Source organism: Gossypium arboreum, chromosome 2, assembly GCF_025698485.1.
Source record: "Gossypium arboreum isolate Shixiya-1 chromosome 2, ASM2569848v2, whole genome shotgun sequence".
NCBI lineage: Eukaryota > Viridiplantae > Streptophyta > Magnoliopsida > Malvales > Malvaceae > Gossypium > Gossypium arboreum.
In genome coordinates, this window is record NC_069071.1 from 14124251 (window position 1) to 14146401 (window position 22151).

Sequence of the window (22151 nt, forward strand, 5' to 3'; positions counted from 1 at the left end):
GATCTTCTCAGTGGCCTCCAACCAATACTCAGCCACATTAGGGGCGACTCCTGTGACACCCTTAAATAACTCAGCTCCATTGTACCAGAGTCGTTCAATTACAGACCCTCAGCCTCCAAATCCAGAATTAGGCTCAATGGCCCTCTCCAATATCCTCAGCATAACTTAGGACAGTGTGTCATCCCCAGCCGAATGACGCTAAGACCCAGTCTCAGTAGCAAGTGACACAAGTGTCTCACTAGTATCTAGATTTGGCATGCTTCCCAGAGATGAGAACTCAGCTCGAGCCTTCTATAGCCTCTACCTCAACCTCGAATACCACTTCCACGGATACCTCGTGTGCTCATTGTGATTTAGAAGTTTTATCTACAATAACAATTTTATGCATTAGTTTTAGTTTTTATTAGCAAATATTTTATGTAGTAAATATCAGAGGTTCACTAATGTTTTTGTAAGTTTCAATATTTATTCGTTTCACTATAGTTTTAGAGAATGCTAACTATAGTGTTTTCAGAGCATGCTATTTATAGTATTTCAAAATAAACTATATAACTTTTAAAATACTTATAGGATTGGAACTGGAGACTTGGTGTACCACACACTTAATCAGAGTGTTTAAAATCATTTGAAAACCAATTCTTTAAAACTAAATTTTGGAACCCAAAAATCTACAGCCGAGTTTTTTTTGAAACTAGGCTTTGATACCATTAAATGTAACACCCCAAAGCTGACCTAGACGTTATGGCCGATTTCAGAAGTGTCACATAAAAATAGGTTGATAAACCATTGTTTTTTGGTTAAAACCTTTCCAATTCATTAGCTTTTTGGAGTTATTAATGATTTCAAAGCTTTCTTTCATTTAATCATTTAGAGATAAAATGTGATTGTTGCGGAAGCTTGTAAAAATGTTGTGTCCAGAAAATCCGTTCAAGATTTTGGAAAACCATCACAGTTTTAAATATGTAAAAATCAAAAACCTAAAACCAATGTCAAAATTTTTAAAAGAGTCTAGAGTCCCAGAAAATACAACTTCAATGCCAAACTTAATAATCCAAAACAAAATAAAACAGTAAAATAGGTGGTCACTGTGGAGTCCTCTGCTGCACCGATCCGCCTAAGACTATGGGCTACTTGTACAAACAAACAGAAAAGGGGTGAGTTTACGTAAACTCAGTGTGTAACCTAGTAGAGTTGAACATATACACATATAGAATATCACAAGTTGGACAGATTTACAATCGGCCTGGGCCCATGTCAGATACAAATATAAATTTAGGGTTGAGCCCATTTCAAATATAGATACAATTATAGATATGCAAATCAGATATCAGAATCCTACCCCCATCCTCTACACACCATCTCTGACCACCCTTACACACTATGTGGGGTTTAAAACACCCATCCAGCCCTACACATCACATTGTACCGATACGACACATATCAGATATAATGCAGCTGTATTTCCAGATATTAGGCATAATCTGCCTTTCAGAACACTTCCTCCAATATACATTATCTCACCCCAATCACAGTAACATAACATGTATACAGAATTAACAAATAAATCATGCTTAACATACTTTTATAGATAGATAAACAATCATAGGCATGCTCATAACTATATTCAGTCTAACAGATCATTTGGTTATAGGGTTAGGTAGTATTTACTGAGCCTACGTAGGCCCATAGTCAATTAGGACGACTCGTGCAACCCTATGGAAAATTTCAATACAATGGGATCACACGCCTGTGTGGGCCCACATGCCAGTGTGAGTTGCTTGTATGGGCCCACATGCCTAGATTGGCCTTGCCCGTGTGGATCACACGGCCTGGCCTAGTTATCAGACGTCTGTGTAGTGTGCCTGTGTGGGCCTACACGCCCAATTCGGTCTAGCCCATATGGCCCACACGACCACACTCCAGCCATCACACGACCATGTCTAAAGCATGGCCTGACCTTCATCGATCATACAATCGTGTCATCGCACACGGCCTACCACATGGCTGTGTGTAATATCCTGATTTTGGGCCTAGTCGAAATAGTGGCTTCGTGACCACAAAATACGAGATAGAAATAATTATTTTATGATTATTTTAAGGTCTATGATATGATTGCATGATTGTGTGAAAATTTCATGAAGAAATTTTATGCATAAAGTGCTTAAATTGAAATTAGGGACTAAATCGAATAATTTGCAAAACTTGCATTCTAGAAGTTTCTAGTATGAAATTGTTTTGAAATATTAATTAGGAGGTCTTAAAGAGTAATTTTACCAATTTCTAAGTCTATGGACAAAAATTGGACATGGATGGAATTTTGGAAAGTTTAGTAGTAAGGGCATTTTGGTCATTTAGGGTAAAATGAATTAAAATACAAAATTAAAAGCCAATTTTGCTCATCTTCAACCCCATGGCCGAATATAGCAAGGAGAAACCATGGCTAGGGTTTTCAAGCTTACAAGCTCGATTGTAAGTCCGTTCTACCCTCGTTTTTAATGATTTTTACGTTTTTGGAGTCCCTAGAGCTCGATTTAGCTTATGCTAGCAATAATTTAACCTAGGTTTTATTTGGAAAAATACCCATAGGTGAAATTTGTGTATTTTGGTGTTTTATGATAGAATATGAGGTTTTAAATTATGTTAGACAACTTGTGCTACTCGGTTTTAAGTGAAAACGAGCAAAAGGGCTTAATCGGTAAAAATACCTAATAGTCATAAGTACATGTTAGAGTGAGAATTTGATGTTGCCATAGAAGGAAAAATGATCAGCATGTCATAAAACATAAGAAAATAGGCTGAATTTTAATTTACGAGCTTTGGGGCAAAAGTGTAAATATGCAAAAGTTTAGGGCAAAATTGTAATTTTTTCAAAATATGATTTTGGGTCAATTTGAATAATGTGAGTCCTAATTAGACTATATTTTAAATGATAGAGCAAGGAAAACTGAAATTCGGGCTAAAATGGGAAAATACCAAGTTGTGGACGAAATGGTAAAATAGCCATTTTCGCATACGAGGTAAGTTCATATGTAAATGTTGGTAACATAGTTATTATTTTAAATGTTTTAATGTTTTTTGAAATGATATGATAATTATTATGAAATATTATACTTGTGATAATTGTTTGATAATATGTCAAATTATGTGATATACTTGGAAAATGTGAAATACTACCGAGTATCGGTATCGGCATTCCGTAGAAGATGGTTGAGACACATGATTGGGAAAAAGGTCTCGTTGAACCTTAGGAATGGATTAGGATACAAGTGACATGTCACTGGGATATTTGGGCATCCGAACTCGTTGAGTTGAGTCCGAGTTCACTTATGGATACGACGTCCGAACTCGTTGAGTTGAGTCCGAGTTCGTGAGATGTAACTAGGCATCCGAACTCGTTGAGTTGAGTCCGAGTTCACTTATGGATCGAACGCCCGAGCTCGTTGAGTTGAGTCCGAGTTCACTTATGGGCGGGTTACATGGTAGCTTGGCTACATATGTGGCACTTATGTGCAAACTTTCCATGTATCCAATTATATTCGATGTGTTCAACGGGTAAAGTTCTACTCAAATGGAGGAATACTCAAGATGAAAGGGACGTATTGGTAAGTGTTGTGAAATGGATACTTTGAACAGGTATGTACTTAACCCTCGGGTTGAAAACTCGATATAACAACAATATGGTAAGATGATAAATGAAAAGGTGATATGAATGTCTTGGTGATGATTATGCAAATGATGTTTTATGTTTGCTTATATGGTTATGTTACTTGCTATTTGCATGTGAGCTTACTAAGCATTTATGCTTACTCCTCCTTTTCATTCCTTGTAGTGTTGACAAGCCAGCTCGAAATCGGAAGCGGTGGGAGGCACGCACACTATCCGTATACCATCTTGGCATAATGGCTTGTATATTTTGAGTATGACATGTATAGCATTATAATCATTTTGTATATATGGTCTTATGATATGGTTATTGAGTGGTATGGAAAGAGAATGCTTGGTAATGATTAGCCATTGGAATGGCTAATCATGATCATATTTGGTATTATGTATGTCAAATTGCTAGCTAATCCATGGAAACCATGAAATAGGTAAAATTTACCATAAAATAGATTCAGACAGCAGCAGTGATGTGAGTTTGAAAAATCACTAAAAATAGTAGAAATGGAATTAAATAATGAATAAGTTATGGAATCGAAGCTTGATGAGTCTATTTTCATATGGAATAAGCGAAACAGGTATATGAGCTATATTTTATGAGATGTTTAAATTTTTGTAAAACAGGGCCAGAGCGATTTTTGGATCCCCTGTTCTGACTTTGGAAATTCACCATAAATTTTACAAAGATAATTAGAAGTCACGCTTTATATGTAAAGATTTCTTATTGAGTCTAGTTTTATTAGAAACAAACGTCATAGTCATTGAAGCTCTGTACAGGGAGATATCTGATTCGTAATACACAGAGGTCAGAGTAGTTGAACCCTGAAACAGGGGAGACTTTAACTAATAAACTGTACTAATTGGCCCAACCAAAAATTCTAGAAAAAAATTAGTAGATATATATATGAGTCTAGTTTCAGGAAAAATTTACAGAATTGGATTTTGAGTTTTGTAACTCGAGATATGATTTTTAAAGCGACTGTGATGCAGTTAGCCAGCTTATCTGGAAATTTTAAAATGAATTGTATGAGCTGTTTAATTAATGAATTAAGTCCGTTAACACCTCGTGTTCGACTCCGCAACAGTATCAGATGCACGGGTGTTATATTTAGTGGTATCGAGCAGGTTTAGTCGGTTCTCGGACTAACCTAGCATGTGTAAAAGTTTAGCTGTACATGCCACTGATCTGTGATAGTGTGATGTCTTCCGACGCGTATAAGTACCGTCTTATTTAGACAGGTACTCTCCAACCGAAATGTGCCGACCATGTTCAATGTTATGTGAAGATATTTGAGTAAAATTATGATTATGATAAGTCTCGGTTTAGAAAAGTATGAATAAAAGTTTATGATACATATGTGATAATATGTGAGATGAAAGTTCATGTTGTGATAAATATCCATATTTGCTTAATGCTCATACGATGTAGTGTATGTGGCTTACTTGATAAGATGAACGGAATAAATAGAAAGTAGTAGAGGTATGAATAAAGGTCATAATATCATAATACGAATGAAAATGTCCTTGTCTTGATTGGACGTTGAATGTTGATGAATGTTAATGATATACAATTTTTTTATGAGATAAAGGATTATAATGAAATGAACTTATCTATGTTAAATTGCTGGACTGAATTGTATGATTGTAATGATATGTACATGATGATGCACGAAATGAAAGTTGTGATTGTGATGCAAATATCTATGTTTGTTTGGCCTTATATAATGTCATGAGCATGAATTAATTTAATTAAATGAATGGATAAGTAAAGCTGTCTAGAAAACATAGAATGTATGCATAAGTATATTGTCTAAATGGGACAATAGGAAAATTGGTGTAAGCCAACATGAATGAATGACATGATTTTGATGATGTTACTATGATGATGGAAGTTGTGTCATATGTGTATGTATAAGAAAGTCGAGTCGAGATCCTACAACCCTCCCCTTACAAGTGGTACTTATAATGGAATTTCATGAGATTTGTATTGAATAAGTTTCCGGTTGAGAACCCAAAGAGTACAGTGATAGAATAATTATAAGTATGATTAGAGATTGAAAATGAGCTGATAAGTAAAGTCAGAGCCAGTAAAGTATCGGATTGACGTAAAAATTATTGGAGTTATACCTTGTCCCGATTAGAAAAGGAATTCTCCTTGGTAAACCGAATTACTCGGTGCAAGGTCGAGAAAAGTGTAAATCAAAATTTATTCAGAACGGCCTTTTTGGTGAATGGTTTAATATGAAATTTGTGACGGCAGAACTAGTTGGGGAAATGATAATTGAAATGTGAACTATCCGAGTGTGACAGTTATGATCGATGATTTAGCGATCTCTTTTGAGATGTTCTATGTGTTTACTTGTTCTCAAAAATATTTCTATGGCTATTGATCTTCGAAGAAATTCTTGTTATATGGGAATGTCTTCTAATTCGGTGTTGGATGAAAGCATTGGTAGTCTGACTAGTTTATAATTTATATTGCTCTATTTCATCGGGTATTCTATTTCATTTCGTCTGATAAGAATTGAAGAGAGAATACGTATGATATTATGATTCTGTTTCTTCTACTTGATGCTTCATCTAATATATATGTATGGGAAGATATATTGATCTTGTTATATTTGATTTCAGTGGGATTAAATGATGTTTTCTTCTGGACTTTCTTTCTTTGAAGAATTATCGGGGTATTCTGTATTTTCTCTATGAGTTTGGTTTTCGATTCTCCGGCATAGTATCGTATCTTGGGTTTCTTTATCCTGGATCTCTTTATTCTGGATTTCTTTATTCCGGGTTTCTCTATCTTGGATTTCTTTATTCGGTTTTCTTGTTATCTTTGTTCCATAATTTGTCAATTACAACTCATGTTCGAAGTGGGTTCTTCTGCTCGTGATAATCATGTCAAATATGACTATACTTCTAATTTGATCTTGGTAATGTGGTAATTTTAGTATTGGGATTTTTCTAATTTACGTGTAAGGATTTGACATCAAGAAAGGCATAGGTGATAAAAGCGAGTTTTAGTCGGTATGGTAAATTATTTATTTGAAAGATTTCATGTGACAATTATGTCGGATTATTTTTCCCAAGTCGATAATAGAATTTCATTTTGTACGGATAAAAGAGTAAATAGTTTGAACGAGAAGTGTATATTTATTAGAAAAGAGTTGGATATTAGTTTAAGTCACTACGAATGATAAGGTTTCCATCTTGTGAAAGCTGAAAAGTTTATTACATGTTGACAGTTCGGATAGATGAGAATATTGGTAACAAGGCGTCGAACTAGACTAGTCTACATTGAGCAAAGACTTTCGACTTTCAAGAATGTATTGTTGTATGAATTGTGATGTGTTTCAAGACGGTGAGGTAATGTGATAGTTTAGAGCATCGATGTTACATAAAATCGGAGTTGTTAAAGGGGTTAAAGCGAGAGCATTGGGATCTATCAAAATTATCCTGTCGGTGTTGATATTGGGATGGAAATGAGAAGGATTATTCTTGAGGCCATATCGAATCATTTCTATGGCGGAAAGAGGAAAATGTGATGTATCCTATTATTAAATGTTTGGCGAGATCTACAAGTCATATCTGTATTGAATGAATTCCTACTCATCGATCCATGGAATTTCGTGTCTCTTTGATTGTTGGATTTCTTGGAATTCGGTCTCCATTAAATCAAGTTGAGATCCGGTTTTATGTCATGATATCATGGGAAGCGAGAAGGGTTGAAAGTTTAAGAACAGTTGAGAGTTGAGGCGTAAGCTTTTAGATCATATGAGAAATTGAAGAGATGTATTGGAGGTGCAGTCTAAGTGCAAGTTCTTGACACGAATATGAGATTAAAAGTGAAGACCGCTTTTCTGGTAAGATTTTCGGGGACGAAAATCCCTGAAGGGGGGGAGAGTTGTAATATCCTGATTTTGGGCCTAGTCGAAATAGTGGCTTCGTGACCACAAAATACGAGATAGAAATAATTATTTTATGATTATTTTAAGGTCTATGATATGATTGCATGATTGTGTGAAAATTTCGTGAAGAAATTTTATGCATAAAGTGCTTAAATTGAAATTAGGGACTAAATCGAATAATTTGCAAAACTTGCATTCTAGAAGTTTCTAGTATGAAATTGTTTTGAAATATTAATTAGGAGGTCTTAAAGAGTAATTTTACCAATTTCTAAGTCTATGGACAAAAATTGGACATGGATGGAATTTTTGGAAAGTTTAGTAGTAAGGGCATTTTGGTCATTTAGGGGTAAAATGAATTAAAATACAAAATTAAAAGCCAATTTTGCTCATCTTCAACCCCATGGCCGAATATAGCAAGGAGAAACCATGGCTAGGGTTTTTCAAGCTTACAAGCTCGACTGTAAGTCCGTTCTACCCTCGTTTTTAATGATTTTTACGTTTTTGGAGTCCCGGTAGCTCGATTTAGCTTATGCTAGCAATAATTTAACCTAGGTTTTTATTTGGAAAAATACCCATAGGTGAAATTTGTGTATTTTGGTGTTTTATGATAGAATATGAGGTTTTAAATTATGTTAGACAACTTGTGCTACTCGGTTTTAAGTGAAAACGAGCAAAAGGGCTTAATCGGTAAAAATACCTAATAGTCATAAGTACATGTTAGAGTGAGAATTTGATGTTGCCATAGAAGGGAAAAATGATCAGCATGTCATAAAACATAAGAAAATAGGCTGAATTTTAATTTACGAGCTTTGGGGCAAAAGTGTAAATATGCAAAAGTTTAGGGGCAAAATTGTAATTTTTCAAAATATGATTTTGGGTCAATTTGAATAATGTGAGTCCTAATTAGACTATATTTTAAATGATAGAGCAAGGAAAACTGAAATTCGGGCTAAAATGGGGAAAATACCAAGTTGTGGACGAAATGGTAAAATAGCCATTTTCGCATACGAGGTAAGTTCATATGTAAATGTTGGTAACATAGTTATTATTTTAAATGTTTTAATGTTTTTGAAATGATATGATAATTATTATGAAATATTATACTTGTGATAATTGTTTGATAATATGTCAAATTATGTGATATACTTGGAAAATGTGAAATACTACCGAGTATCGTTATCGGCATTCCGTAGAAGATGGTTGAGACACATGATTGGGAAAAGGTCTCGTTGAGCGTTAGGAATGGATTAGGATACAAGTGACATGTCACTTGGGATATTTGGGCATCCGAACTCGTTGAGTTGAGTCCGAGTTCACTTATGGATGCGAGCGTCCGAACTCGTTGAGTTGAGTCCGAGTTCGTGAGATGTAACTAGGCATCCGAACTCGTTGAGTTGAGTCCGAGTTCACTTATGGATGCGAACGCCCGAGCTCGTTGAGTTGAGTCCGAGTTCACTTATGGGCGGGTTACATGGTAGCTTGGCTACATATGTGGCACTTATGTGCAAACTTTCCATGTATCCGAATTATATTCGATGTGTTCAACGGGTAAAGTTCTACTCAAATGGAGGAATACTCAAGATGAAAGGGACGTATTGGTAAGTGTTGTGAAATGGATACTTTGAACAGGTATGTACTTAACCCTCGGGTTGAAAACTCGATATAACAACAATATGGTAAGATGATAAATGAAAAGGTGATATGAATGTCTTGGTGATGATTATGCAAATGATGTTTTATGTTTGCTTATATGGTTATGTTACTTGCTATTTGCATGTGAGCTTACTAAGCATTTATGCTTACTCCTCCTTTTCATTCCTTGTAGTGTTGACAAGCCAGCTCGAAATCGGAAGCGGTCGGAGGCACGCTCACACTATCCGTATACCATCTTGGCATAATGGCTTGTATATTTTGAGTATGGCATGTATAGCATTATAATCATTTTGTATATATGGTCTTATGATATGGTTATTGAGTGGTATGGAAAGAGAATGCTTGGTAATGATTAGCCATTGGAATGGCTAATCATGATCATATTTGGTATTATGTATGTCAAATTGCTAGCTAATCCATGGAAACCATGAAATAGGTAAAATTTACCATAAAATAGATTCAGACAGCAGCAGATGGCGTGAGTTTGAATCACTAAAATAGTAGAAATGGAATTAAATAATTAATAAGTTATGGAATCGAAGCTTGATGAGTCTATTTTCATATGGAATAAGCGAAAGCAGTATATGAGCTATATTTTATGAGATGTTTAAATTTTTGTAAAATAGGGCCAGAGCGATTTCTGGATCCCCTGTTCTGACTTTGGAAATTCACCATAAATTTTACAAAGATAATTAGAAGTCACGCTTTATATGTAAAGATTTCTTATTGAGTCTAGTTTTATTAGAAACAAACGTCATAGTCATTGAAGCTCTGTACAGGAGATATCTGATTCGTAATACAGAGGTCAGAGTAGTTGAACCCTGAAACAGGGATACTTTAACTAATAAACTGTACTAATTGGCCCAACCAAAATTCTAGAAAAAAATTAGTAGATATATATATGAGTCTAGTTTCAGGAAAAATTTACGAATTGGATTTTGAGTTTTGTAACTCGAGATATGATTTTAAAGCGATCTGTGATGCAGTTAGCCAGCTTGTCTGGAAATTTTAAAATGAATTGTATGAGCTGTTTAATTAATGAATTAAGTCCGTTAACACCTCGTGTTCGACTCCGGCAACGGTCTCGGGTACGGGGTGTTACACTGTGTGGTGTCGACAGTGGGGTTTTTTGGCTTTCACCGAACCTCATTTTTTTGCGTTTCGGGTACACACCTGGTATTGTTTTGATGCGAAAATACACTTGAGCCTTCCAAAACCTATAACCAACATTTTCTAAGTCCCAACTTAATCTTAAAACACAATAATTCAAAATTACAAAATCGAAAACGAATTTAATTTGAGTGTCTGACACTTATCCCAATGCTCTGAACGGTTGACTACGATTCGGTGAGAGTAAAGTTATGGCCTTCTCGATTTGCTTCTTCCAAGTTACAAATTTTGTTATTAGAATGCAAAAAGAAAACCAATCAAACGATTCTAAGAAAAACTCCTTTCACACGCAGAGATACCACCATCACTTACCAATACGTACGAATACTGTGAACAGCGAAACAAAAATTGAAAAAAAAAAGGATGTTGCCGATTGAAAAGAAAAAAATAACAGGAGGGAAATGAGGAGAGAAAAAAACAATGAAGGAAGAAGAAAGAAACATCAGTTTTTCAAACAGAGAGATTTTTGGGAAAATAGATTTTTACCCAAATTCTACTACCTAGCCTATCATAACCACCCACTATCAGAATTTTAACTTCACCAAAACTCTGTCCCATAACCGATCAAAAATTAAATACCCACGCTTGTGCAGGGATTCAAACACTGAACCTCCACACAACACACCGGCTCTCTTACCACTCGAACCAACAGGCTCATTCTGATATGATTCTACAAATAATTAAATATAAAACCCACTCCCCAAACATAAGGCTTAGATAAAAAAATATCAAAATTTACCAAAGGTAGGGCTTGAACTTAGGACCTCTCAGACACTCCCAGAAGACTTAAACACTGAAGCAGATACACAGTTGTGTCAAGATTTCATAGAAATAAAAAAAATAGAAATTTTGGGGCGTTACATAATTAATATATATTCCCAACTTTCTTTGAGGATTCACTCATCTTTGTGTGTTGTGGTGGAACAATTGGAACATATACGCACATACAAAAATTCAAAGAAGAAAAATGTTTAGCTCTTGATCAAAACCAATTGTAATGGGGAGTATTTATAATTTATTAGCTTGATGTGTGCATGTAAATCAATACAATCTCATGCTGAAATAGAAAGTTTTGTTCTCATAAGTAATGATTTAGCTATTAGTTGGAGGCATTTGATAAACAATTTAGCTAAATCATTTTGTGTGTGAGCATGAGCTACAGGATGTTCAACTTTTATCCCAATTGACATACAATAATCATTAAAAACTTGGGATGTAAACTCACCACTATTAGCAAGATGAATTGTTTTAATTGCATAATCTAAAATTAATCACTTAAACAAGCAATCTTGTAAACGACATGTTGCAAATTGATAACACATATGCGACTATTTTGTAGATGCATCTACAAAAATCATATAATATCAAAACCATCCACATGGTGGATGAATGAACCCATATTCATTTAAGAAATACAAGACATTAAATCTCAACTCTAGCTAGTGAGTTTCTAAGAATCAATTTTAATTGAAAACAAACAACAAATGAGAATTCTTTAAATTAAAGAATCTTCTGGTTCTTTAATAAATGTCCATATCAATTCTCAATAAATTTTCGCATCACATATGTTCCACGATGGTCTAACTGGTCATACAAAATAGTAAATGTATTTGTATTAGTAAACTTTTGGTTTACTTTAATATGTTTTTCAATTGTACTAATAATGTAAATATAAATTTTGACAATTGATAATTTTATTGTCATTCTTTTATTTTGTATCCACATATAAATACTATTGTAACATTTACTACTGGAAATGACTAAATCAATGTGAAGTCTATAATGCCACTAAGTCAATAAATAAATATAATTTTCAAATAATTATATGTAATATTTGTTTCGGAATATGTCAAAATCTTCAAATATAAGGCATTTGGTCTAGTGGTATGATTCTCACTTAGAGTGCGAGAGGTCCCGAGTTCGATTCAAAATATAAATAACCCAATCCTCTTTTGATTCATATGAAATATAATCTTTTCCTCCTTCACAATCTCAATATGAGATCCATTATGAATATCTTTTAAAATTAATGCATTAACCATTACAAATTTTGTGCTTTTTAGATATTGATATATTAGCTCTTCTAAAGCTTTCAACTAATTTTGTACTATCAAATATTGAAATATATTTGTTTATTTTAGTACCAAATAAGATAAATATTTTCTATCTGTAATGATAAAATTCATTACTACATTCTCATATCATTCCTTAAAGAATATTAACAGAGACAAAATATTTGGACATACACTACATATGTGACAAATAATATTTTATATCACATTGTTAACATAAGTTGTCTTTACCCTTTGAAAAGTTATCTTGAGAACTCTCATTGTTCTATTATTTATTACTATATTCCCATTTTTAGTGGTCCATGAGTATATCTTTTATTTTCTTTATGTTTACATTCACTTCGGGGAATGCAACAAATCTAATAGGATGGACTTATAAACATCCCAATAGATTCTTTATTTTATAATCACCATCGCAAACATGCGTGAGATTTCAAATCAAAATCTATCTATTCATGTTGTCATGATTAGCCTCCAGTTATAATAAACATGATATAATAAATAAAACATAGTAAAATATACCTGAAGATTTTTAACATCATCGTCATCACCATGATCCATTATGAGATTTAATCTTTCAACATCCTGAAAATGAAGTTGTAAGGGTGAAAGTTTAATATGAAAGAGGAATTGGATTTGGGGGATGCATTCGAAAGATTTTGAAAAAAATAGAGAATCATCGTGCTGATAACGTATTATAAAATAAAGAGAGATGGAGAGAATAAAGAACAAAAAAAATATGAAAGCAATAGAGAATGTACTTTATTGATCAAAAGGGACGATTACAATGCTTCATTAGAGTCTCTATTTATAGGCAAAAGAAGTATAAAAGAAGTAGAGATCTAATTGTTTATAACTGTTAGAATATAAATTACATCAAAACATTATCTTGATCTGTAATAGCCCAAAATAGGGTCTAATCAGAATAGAGGTTTCGAGATCACAAAATTCGAGAGATAAATAATTATTTTATGATTATTTTGAGGTCTATGATATGATTGCATGATTGTGTGAAAATTTTGTGAAGAAATTCTATACATAAAGTGCTCAATTTGAAGTTAGGGACTAAATTGAATAAGTTGAAAAACTTGCATTCTAGAAGTTTCTAGTATGAAATTGCTTTGAAATATTAATTAGGAGGTCTTAAATATAAATTTGACCAATTTCTAAGTGATGGAAAAAAATTGGACATGGATGGAATTTTTGAAAGTTTAGTAAGGAAGGGCATTTTGGTCATTTGGTAATTAAAAGAAATAAAAAGGGAAAATAAAGCCAAAATTGACTCATCTTTTTCATGGAGGCCTAAATCAGCATGGGGGAAGCCATGGATAGGTTTTTCAAGCTTTCCAAGCTACATAGTAAGTTCGTTCTAACCCCGTTTTTCAAGTTCTTTACATTTTTGGAATCCCGGTAAATTGATTAAGCTTATTCTAGCAATAATTTAAGCTAGGGTTCATATTTGGAAAAATACAAATAGGTGAAATGTGTTTATTTTGCTGTTTTATGATAGAATATGAGGTTTTAAATTATGTTAGACAACTTGTGCTACTCGGTTTTGAGTGAAAACGAGTAAAAGGGCTTAATTGGTAAAAATACCTAATAGTCATAAGTATATGTTAGAGTGAGAATTTGATGTTTCCATATAAGGGAAAAGTGATCAGCATGTCATAAAACATAAGAATAAGGGATGAAGTTTAATTCCCGAGCCTAGGGGCAAAAGTGTAAATATGCAAAAGTTTAGGGGCAAAATTGTAATTTTTCCAAAGTTTGAGTTAAGGACTTTTTTGAATAGTAAATTAATTAAATAAGTAAAATATGATGTTTTAGATCCCGAAAAATGAGATTTGAACCTAGAATGAGAGAAAAATCAAAAGTTGGGAAAGTTGGTAAAATAGCAGTTTTAGTATCGAGGTAAGTTCATATGTATAATAAGCATTAATTTATGCATGTTTCAATGTAAAATTGATATATTTATTATAATTTTGAGGTGTTGAAAGTATGTAAGTTGGTATGATAATAATACATCAATAATCTTTGTAATTTATATTTGAAAGTTAAATTTAGTGAATCAATTAAATTATGTTAAATTAAATGATTATGGTGCCAAGTTTATGAATTGATTTAAAAATATGTCTATGGTACATGAAGTGCATTGAATTATCATACATAAATGTGATTTCTATGATTATGGATATTATGGGAAATTGTAAGTTCATATGATTTTAATAAGGCAATGTGTAATTTAATGTTATTACCTTGATATTAAATGAGATGTAAGTTTATATGTAAGTAATACATCAATATTACTTGTATTATGATATTTTATAATAATATTGGAAATATTTTGTGGATAATTACTTGATTGGTGAAATTGTTGGAAAGAGAGAAAATCCGGTTGAACTTTGGAAAGATTGGATGATCTGAGATAGTATGTAGCTAGGTCACATGTATGGTGCTTGAGTGCACATCATGTGTACAAGAGAGCTACAAGACATTATGATGTAGCTAGGTCGCATGGGTGATACTATGTGTACACCATGTAGACAAGAGAGCTACGGGATATATGTAGCTAGGTCGCATGCGTGGTTCCAGGTGAAGGACACCATGTAGACAAGAGAGCTACGAGATAAATTGGCTAGGTCACATGGGTGGTACTGAGTGTTCACCATGTGTACAAGAGAGCCGAACTATATGATGGGTGGAGCTATGTGCTGAAACCACCAAGTATTGAGGATTGATCTGAAGTGTTCAACATGAGACTCTCTATGTATTCCTTTGTGAGTTTTGTGATGAATAAGTGCAAGAACTTGGTTATGTGAATGATGTGTTCATTAAGTGACTAGGATGTGGTAAGGTTATAAACAAGTAAGTTATACATGAGGATGATTTTATGGTGACCTTGTGATCATGGGCCTATACTTGTGATGTATGAAATGTGGTGAAAATGATTTGTGATATGTATGTTAAAATGAGGTTAATACAGAGAAAGTGTGAAAGAGTGAATTAGCAATAAAACTGTTTTGGACAGTAGCAGTGACTTGATTTTGAAAAATCACCAAAAATAGTATAAATTGAATCAGAGACTGAATGAGATATAAAATTAAAGCTTAATGAGTCTGTTTTCATATAAAAGAAACAGAGAAAGAAAAAGAGTTCTATATTTGGAGATATTTATGTTTTTGTGAGACTGGTTCAGAATGATTACGTGATCCCCTATTCTGACTTTGGAAAATCACAAAAATTTGGATAAAAATAATTAGAGGCTTAAACTTATATTTTTAAAATCCCTAATGAGTTTATTTTCAAGATAAATCAACAAGAACATTATCTCGAGTTCATCTTTGTGAGATAATTAATTTTTAGTGAAGAGAGGTCGAAGCTGTCGAATGTGAAATAGGAGAAATTTTAATGAATAAACTGTACTAATTGGATAAACTAAAAATTATGAAAATTTTATGTGGAAAGATATGTGAGTCTAGTTTTAGAGAAAATTTACGGATCTTAATTTGGAGCTCTTTAGCTCGAATTATAAATAAGTAAGTGACTATGACTCGTGTGGACAGTTTGATGTGAGCATTTATTAGTAAATTGTGAAATCGTACTTACAAGAATGCTATATACATTAAGAACGTGGAATGGAGAGGAGGAGGAGGAAAATAAATATATGTGGAATACATGGAAACTATGGTATATGAAATATCGATATAATGAAATAAATGATATGTGTTTATAAGAAAACAGAAAGAGAATGATATGTATCATGACATGTATATATATATATGACTAGTCTCAATGTAATGCTTGTTGGGTATGGAGTTGAATTGAAATGTTTCAGGAAAACATGTTATTTTGCGCATCTGAATTGTGGTATTTTATAAAGATATGATCTAGTTTTAAATATGAATGCTTGATGATTAAGCTGAAGATATTTGGTAAGATGATAATCTTGGTATAAATGTATAAGTGGCACTATAATGAACAAGGTAAAATGAGTATGAGAGACACATGTATGATGACATACAAATCCTATGTTTGTGGTTTAATTGAGAATATTTAATCATAAATCAATACCATGTTATATGCTTTTGATTTTGTATAAGTGTGTAAGAGATTATGGTTGACCAAAGCTTGGAAAATAGCCTAGGTATATTCCACACAGGTAGAGACACGACCATGTGTCTCAGCCGTGTATGGAACACGACTTTGGGACACGGGCGTGTGGAGCATTAAAGCATGAAATTTCCAAGATTTTTGTAAGTTCTCGGTTTAGTCCCGAACCCTTTCTAAAGTATGTTTTGGGTTTCGTAGACTCAAATATGGGACTATGTGCAAGTGAATGAACGTTTTGAAATATGAATGAAATTTTATGGCCCATATTTTAGTTTAATGTTTGTATATTTGTCCGATAACACGTCGTACCTTATCCCAGCCTCGGGTACAGGTAAGGGGTGTTACCTTGGTCGTGTGAATTTAACAGAATGCTCAAGTCTTGGACACGGGGTGATTGCACGGGTGTGTCCCATGTCACATGAGCGTGTGACACTTCAAGTTAAAAGAAATTTTCCAAGGTGCCCAAAGTTCATCAAACGTTCTCGGTTTTGTCCCGCACCGCCTCTAGGCATGTTTTAGGTCTAGAAAGCCTGTTTAAGGGAATGAATATACATATTTGGAAAGTTTTAAATTAGAGTGCAACTTAGTGACTTGATTTAATATGTTTATGAACGTGAAATCTCGATAACGCCTTGAGCCCTATCCCGGCATCGGATAGGGACGAGGGGTGTTACATGATCATGATGGACATCTATTTAATAAGATATTCATAACAAAGGGTACTTTTTTTTCCATAACAAAGGGTACTTTTTTATTTTATTTTCTCCAGTATATTACTTTTTTACTAGTTAAAGGATTATTGAAGTTTGATTCAATAAACTCGTGAGACTTAATTTATGCTTAATTCTTCTTTGTTTGTTAGTATTCACGCATCTTTTTTTTAATTACAATACTTTAGGTTTTTTAAATATTCGGTAAATATTTAATAGCTTAGAATGGATGCCTTGTCAATTAGAATAATTCAATTCGAACTTGTTTAATTAATTCTAATACTAGTGATGAACTGCATAATTGTTTATGTTGTAGTTTATGGTTATGTGGTCTGCACAATCTAGCTTAAATAAACCCCATTGAGGTAAGTTTATTGGTTAGAATCAGGTCTCTCTCTGTAACAACCCATTTTTCAGTGAAATCGAAATAGTGGTTTCGGGACCACAAACTGACCCAAAAATAAAATTTATTTTTATTTTATTTTATGATCCGTATTATAATGGACATGTCGTGTGAAAAATTTGATACAAAAAATTTATCAATTAAGTGTTTAATTATGAGAAGAACTAAATCGCATAAAATGCGAAAGTTGAATTCTAGTAGCTATAAGGATTCAATAGCTATGGAATTCAAATCTAGATATCCTTATACGGTAAATAGACCATTAAAGAAAAGTATGTAGATTTTTAGTGACTCATCCATGGAAAAATTAGAAAATAGTAGGGACTAAATTGGAAACTGAAATAATTAATTAATTAAAAGATGATAAAAAGAAATATCATCTTCTTTTTGTCATCTTCAACCCCAAAATTATATGGAAACCTTAGGAAAGAAACTTTCAAGGCTTAATTGGGTAAGTTTTCTTGTCCCATTTTTAGTAATTTTGATATTTTTGAAACCAGGATAGTTTAATCTATTTATTTGAGGGATTAATTTGAAAGTTATCAAAGTATGAAAAATGGGTCATGGATGAATATGCTAAAAATTAGAAATTTATAGTAGAAAATGAAAGGTTGTTGAAAGATAAACAACTTTTACAAAGTAATTTTTGATGAAAACATGGTTTAGGGATTAAAATGTAACGTTGTGAAATTTGATGAAAAATTCTAAATTTTTATGAATACATGTGCTGTAAAATTTGTAATGGGATTTTTTTAAGGCTTGGAATAGGGAGTAAATTGCACAAGTTTCATTTTCCGGGCCTAGGGACGAAATTGGAATTTATGAAAAAATTAGGGGTAAAATGGTAATTTTGCCTAGAACATAAATTGAGACAAAATGAGTATGAAATATGAGAAATTGATGATTAAAGCTATTTATATAGATCCGGACAACATAAATTCGAGGTTAGATCGAGGAAAAGAAAAGGTTTCGGATTAGTAGATTTTAAACGCGAACAAGTGTCGAGGTAGGTTCATGTAACTTAATCTGGTAAATATGTTTAATTGAATGTTGTGTTGTATGGAATGTGATACTTTTATGTACATTATTTGAATGCTATAATAAAAAATTTAATACATGCTTGAGATAGTTAAAAAAGGGTTAAGTCCCGATTGAATATTGAATTCCAATGATTATATGTGCTTTCCAAAACTAATAAGGTCCTGCATTTGTTACGAACGGGATTTAGCTTGGACGAGCAATCCCATCGACCTTATTATAGAAAGGATTTAGCTCGGACGAGTAATCCTACTGATATAATACCTCTCGAGTATACGTTACGATTAGGGTTTAGCCTGGACTGGTAATCCTAATTGAGCTCTTTGAGTATACGTTATATAAAGAATTTAGCCTAGACTGGTAATCCTATTATATGATATGTGACTTGAGAGCATGTTCCTTGGTTAAGTGCCCTAAGGGGTACCCTCAAATAAGAATTGATAGATTATTAAATCGTACACTTCGAGTGTACCACCTAAGTATTCATCGAAATTTCAATGATTCAATGGACATAAAACTCTTGTCATGGCATGAGAATTATGAGATGAAATGATAATATCTTGAAAGAGTAGTGCATGATGAGCTCATCTATCTTTACTTGATGTATATGTAAACTTTGTAACTAACTTGTTTGATTGGTTGGATGTGTTTAGGAAATTTTGTCAAATGGATGGAAAGCTTGTTATTGTATGCTTTAATTTAATAATCAGTATTGGTAAGTTTAGTTTCCATTATACGAAATTACTAAGCATGTAATGCTTACTCTGTTTTATTTTTTCCCTGTTTTATAGTGCTTGAAAGCTTGTGAAGGTTGGAAGATCATTGGAGCATCGTCACACTATCGACTAGCTTATTTGGGGTATACATAGTAAAAATCATTTTGGTATAATGACATGTATAGGATAACTTGGCCATTAGTGGCATGTTAATGATGCTTGTAATCTAGCCATTAGAATGGCTAGAAATGGTTATTTTGGTATGATTAAGTAGGTCATTATGATATAACCATAAGTGATATGTTAAGTATATGTGATCAAATGATGTTAATGCCTAAGTTAATCCAATGTAAGTTTATAAACACATATGCATGTAATAGTATGTCATGATGAATGATGAAATTGTTTAATCTGAATGCTTGGAATGGTTGATATTGGATGTATGTTTCAAGTGCAAGTCTTGGGTGAAATTTTGGGTGAGAAATGAAGCTAGAAATGTCTTTATTTTGTCCACACGGGCAGACACAAGGGCGTGTGTCTAGACCATGTGTGACACACGGCTGAGTACATGGGGGTGTAGTTAGGCCGTGTGTCTCTTACACCTTAATTTTGAGAAACAGAATGCTCAGAATTAAGCATATGGGCAGAGACACGGGTGTGTGTCTCAGTCGTATGTGCTACACGGCCAAGAACACGAGCGTGTGTCTTGGCCATATGAAACCTGCACCTAATTTTGAATTGAATTAATTAACCACATAGCCTACCACAAAAGCGTGTGGCATGGCCGTGTACATAAGTTAGAGAGCTGCATGGGTTCGAACACGGCTTACAGCACTAGCGTGTCCCTTGGACAACACGGGCATGTAAGCCCTGCACTTTGGAAAATTTTTAAAATTTCACAAAAAATTCTTAGAGCCCCCAATTAAGTCTCGACCCAATTTTAATGCTCGTATTAGGCCTCACGGTACAATCAAGGGACATTCTGAATGTTCTCAGTTAATAAATAGTAAATTTACACGATTTATTTGAAAAATATTCTGAAAGTTCTGGTAATGCTCTGAAACCCTGTCCGACGACGGATACGGGTTAGGGGTGTTACATTTAGTAGTATCAGAGCTACGATTTAGTCGATTCTCGAACTTGACGTAGCAAACACGAGTTTAGCTATACATTCCATTATATAAATTGTGATAGTGTGATGACTCCTGATAATTTTAAATATGTTTTTCATATAGTAATATCATCCAACCGAGCTAGAGCTAAATCTGAGGAAGCTAAGAGCAATGCTTCAGCTTCAGTTCAAAAAGTTGCGTCTGCGTCTGGTAGTGAAAGGCCAGTGTCTGAGGGCCGAAGTGAGAAGGCAAAACAAGCCTTCTTTCAAATGATAAATGAATGGTTTACCTAGTATCTAAGAACAAACCCTGCTTTACAACGACCTCTCCCACCTGCTCCTCAACCGATTCCTGAAGGACCACCGGGTGTTGAACCTGTTAGAATTGGTAAGCCTCCGATAGATAAAATCTGTAAACATGAGTCAGAACAATTTAGAGCTATCGCAGATGATGATCCGGAAAGGGCTGAGTTTTGGCTAGAAAATACTATCCAGGTTTTTGATGAATTATCCTGTTCGCCTGCCGAATGTTTGAAATGTGCAGTATCTTTACTGAATGATACAACTTATCATTGGTGGAATACCATAACTTCAGTTGTACCGAGAGAGAATGTTACGTGGGAATTTTTCCAGGCTGAATTTAAAAAGAAATATGTTAGTTAGTGATTCATGGATTAGAAAAAGAAAGATTTCTAGAGCTCAAACAAGGAAATATGACCGTGTCTAAATATGAACGAGAATTTGTTCGGCTGAGCAAATATGCCAGATGATGGGTTCTAACCGAGGCTGAGATGTGTAAACGCTTTGAAGAGGGTTTAAATGAGGATATCAGGTTATTGATTGAAATTCTCAAAATAAGAGAATTTATGATGTTAACCGATCGAGCACACAAAGTTGAAGAATTAAGTAAAGAGAAGAAACAAGTTGAAAGAGAGGCTCAGGTTTCTGGAAAAAGAACTATGGGTAAGTTAGAATCATTTACTTCTAAGAAATTAAAAAGGTATTATGATCGTGTTACCATCTCTATGGGATATTCTGGAAGAGAGCGGGGCTCTCAATGTTCTAACCCGAGGTTTTCATCTTCATCTGTGACCAGTATGGGTAGTGTCGGTAATCCCAAACCAAAATGTAAACATTGTAACAAATTTCATAATGGGGAATGTCGATCTAGAAGCGAAGCTTGTTTTGGATGTGGTTCACTTGACCATTTTCGCAGAGATTATCCCAAAAGGGTTGAAAAAGAAATAGAACTAGCTCCAAAGCCTAGTAATCCTATTTCGAGAGGCAGACTACCCCGTTATCCTGGTAATGTTAGTGGTAGTTGAGGAACTACCAGGGATACAACAGTTATATCTGAGGCACGAGCACCTGCAAAAACATATGCTATTCATACTAGAGAAGATGCCTCTGCACCAGGCGTCATTACTAGTACATTTTCTCTACTTGATATTGATATTATTACTTTGATTGATCCTGGTTCCATACATTCATACATATGCACGAACTTAGTAACTTTTAAAAATTTACCTGTTGGATTTACTGAATTTGTGGTTAAAGTTTCAAACCCCTTAGGCCAGTGTGTTATGATGGATAAAGTTTGTAA

General features: G+C 33.7%; 1 protein-coding gene across 1 annotated transcript; it reads left to right on the forward strand.

Annotated features, from left to right (window-relative positions):
• The first annotated feature begins 21339 nt into the window (after nt 1-21339).
• Nucleotides 21340-21873, forward strand: LOC128284225 (uncharacterized). Its single transcript, XM_053022092.1, has one exon. The coding sequence runs from the start codon at nt 21340-21342 to the stop codon at nt 21871-21873; it is 534 nt and encodes a 177-aa protein (XP_052878052.1).
• The last annotated feature ends 278 nt before the right edge of the window (nt 21874-22151 follow it).

What these genes read in the sequence shown, in the direction of transcription:
- LOC128284225 (XM_053022092.1), top strand. Translation starts at nt 21,340, where the DNA reads ATGTGTAAACGCTTTGAAGAGGGTTTAAATGAGGATATCAGGTTATTG.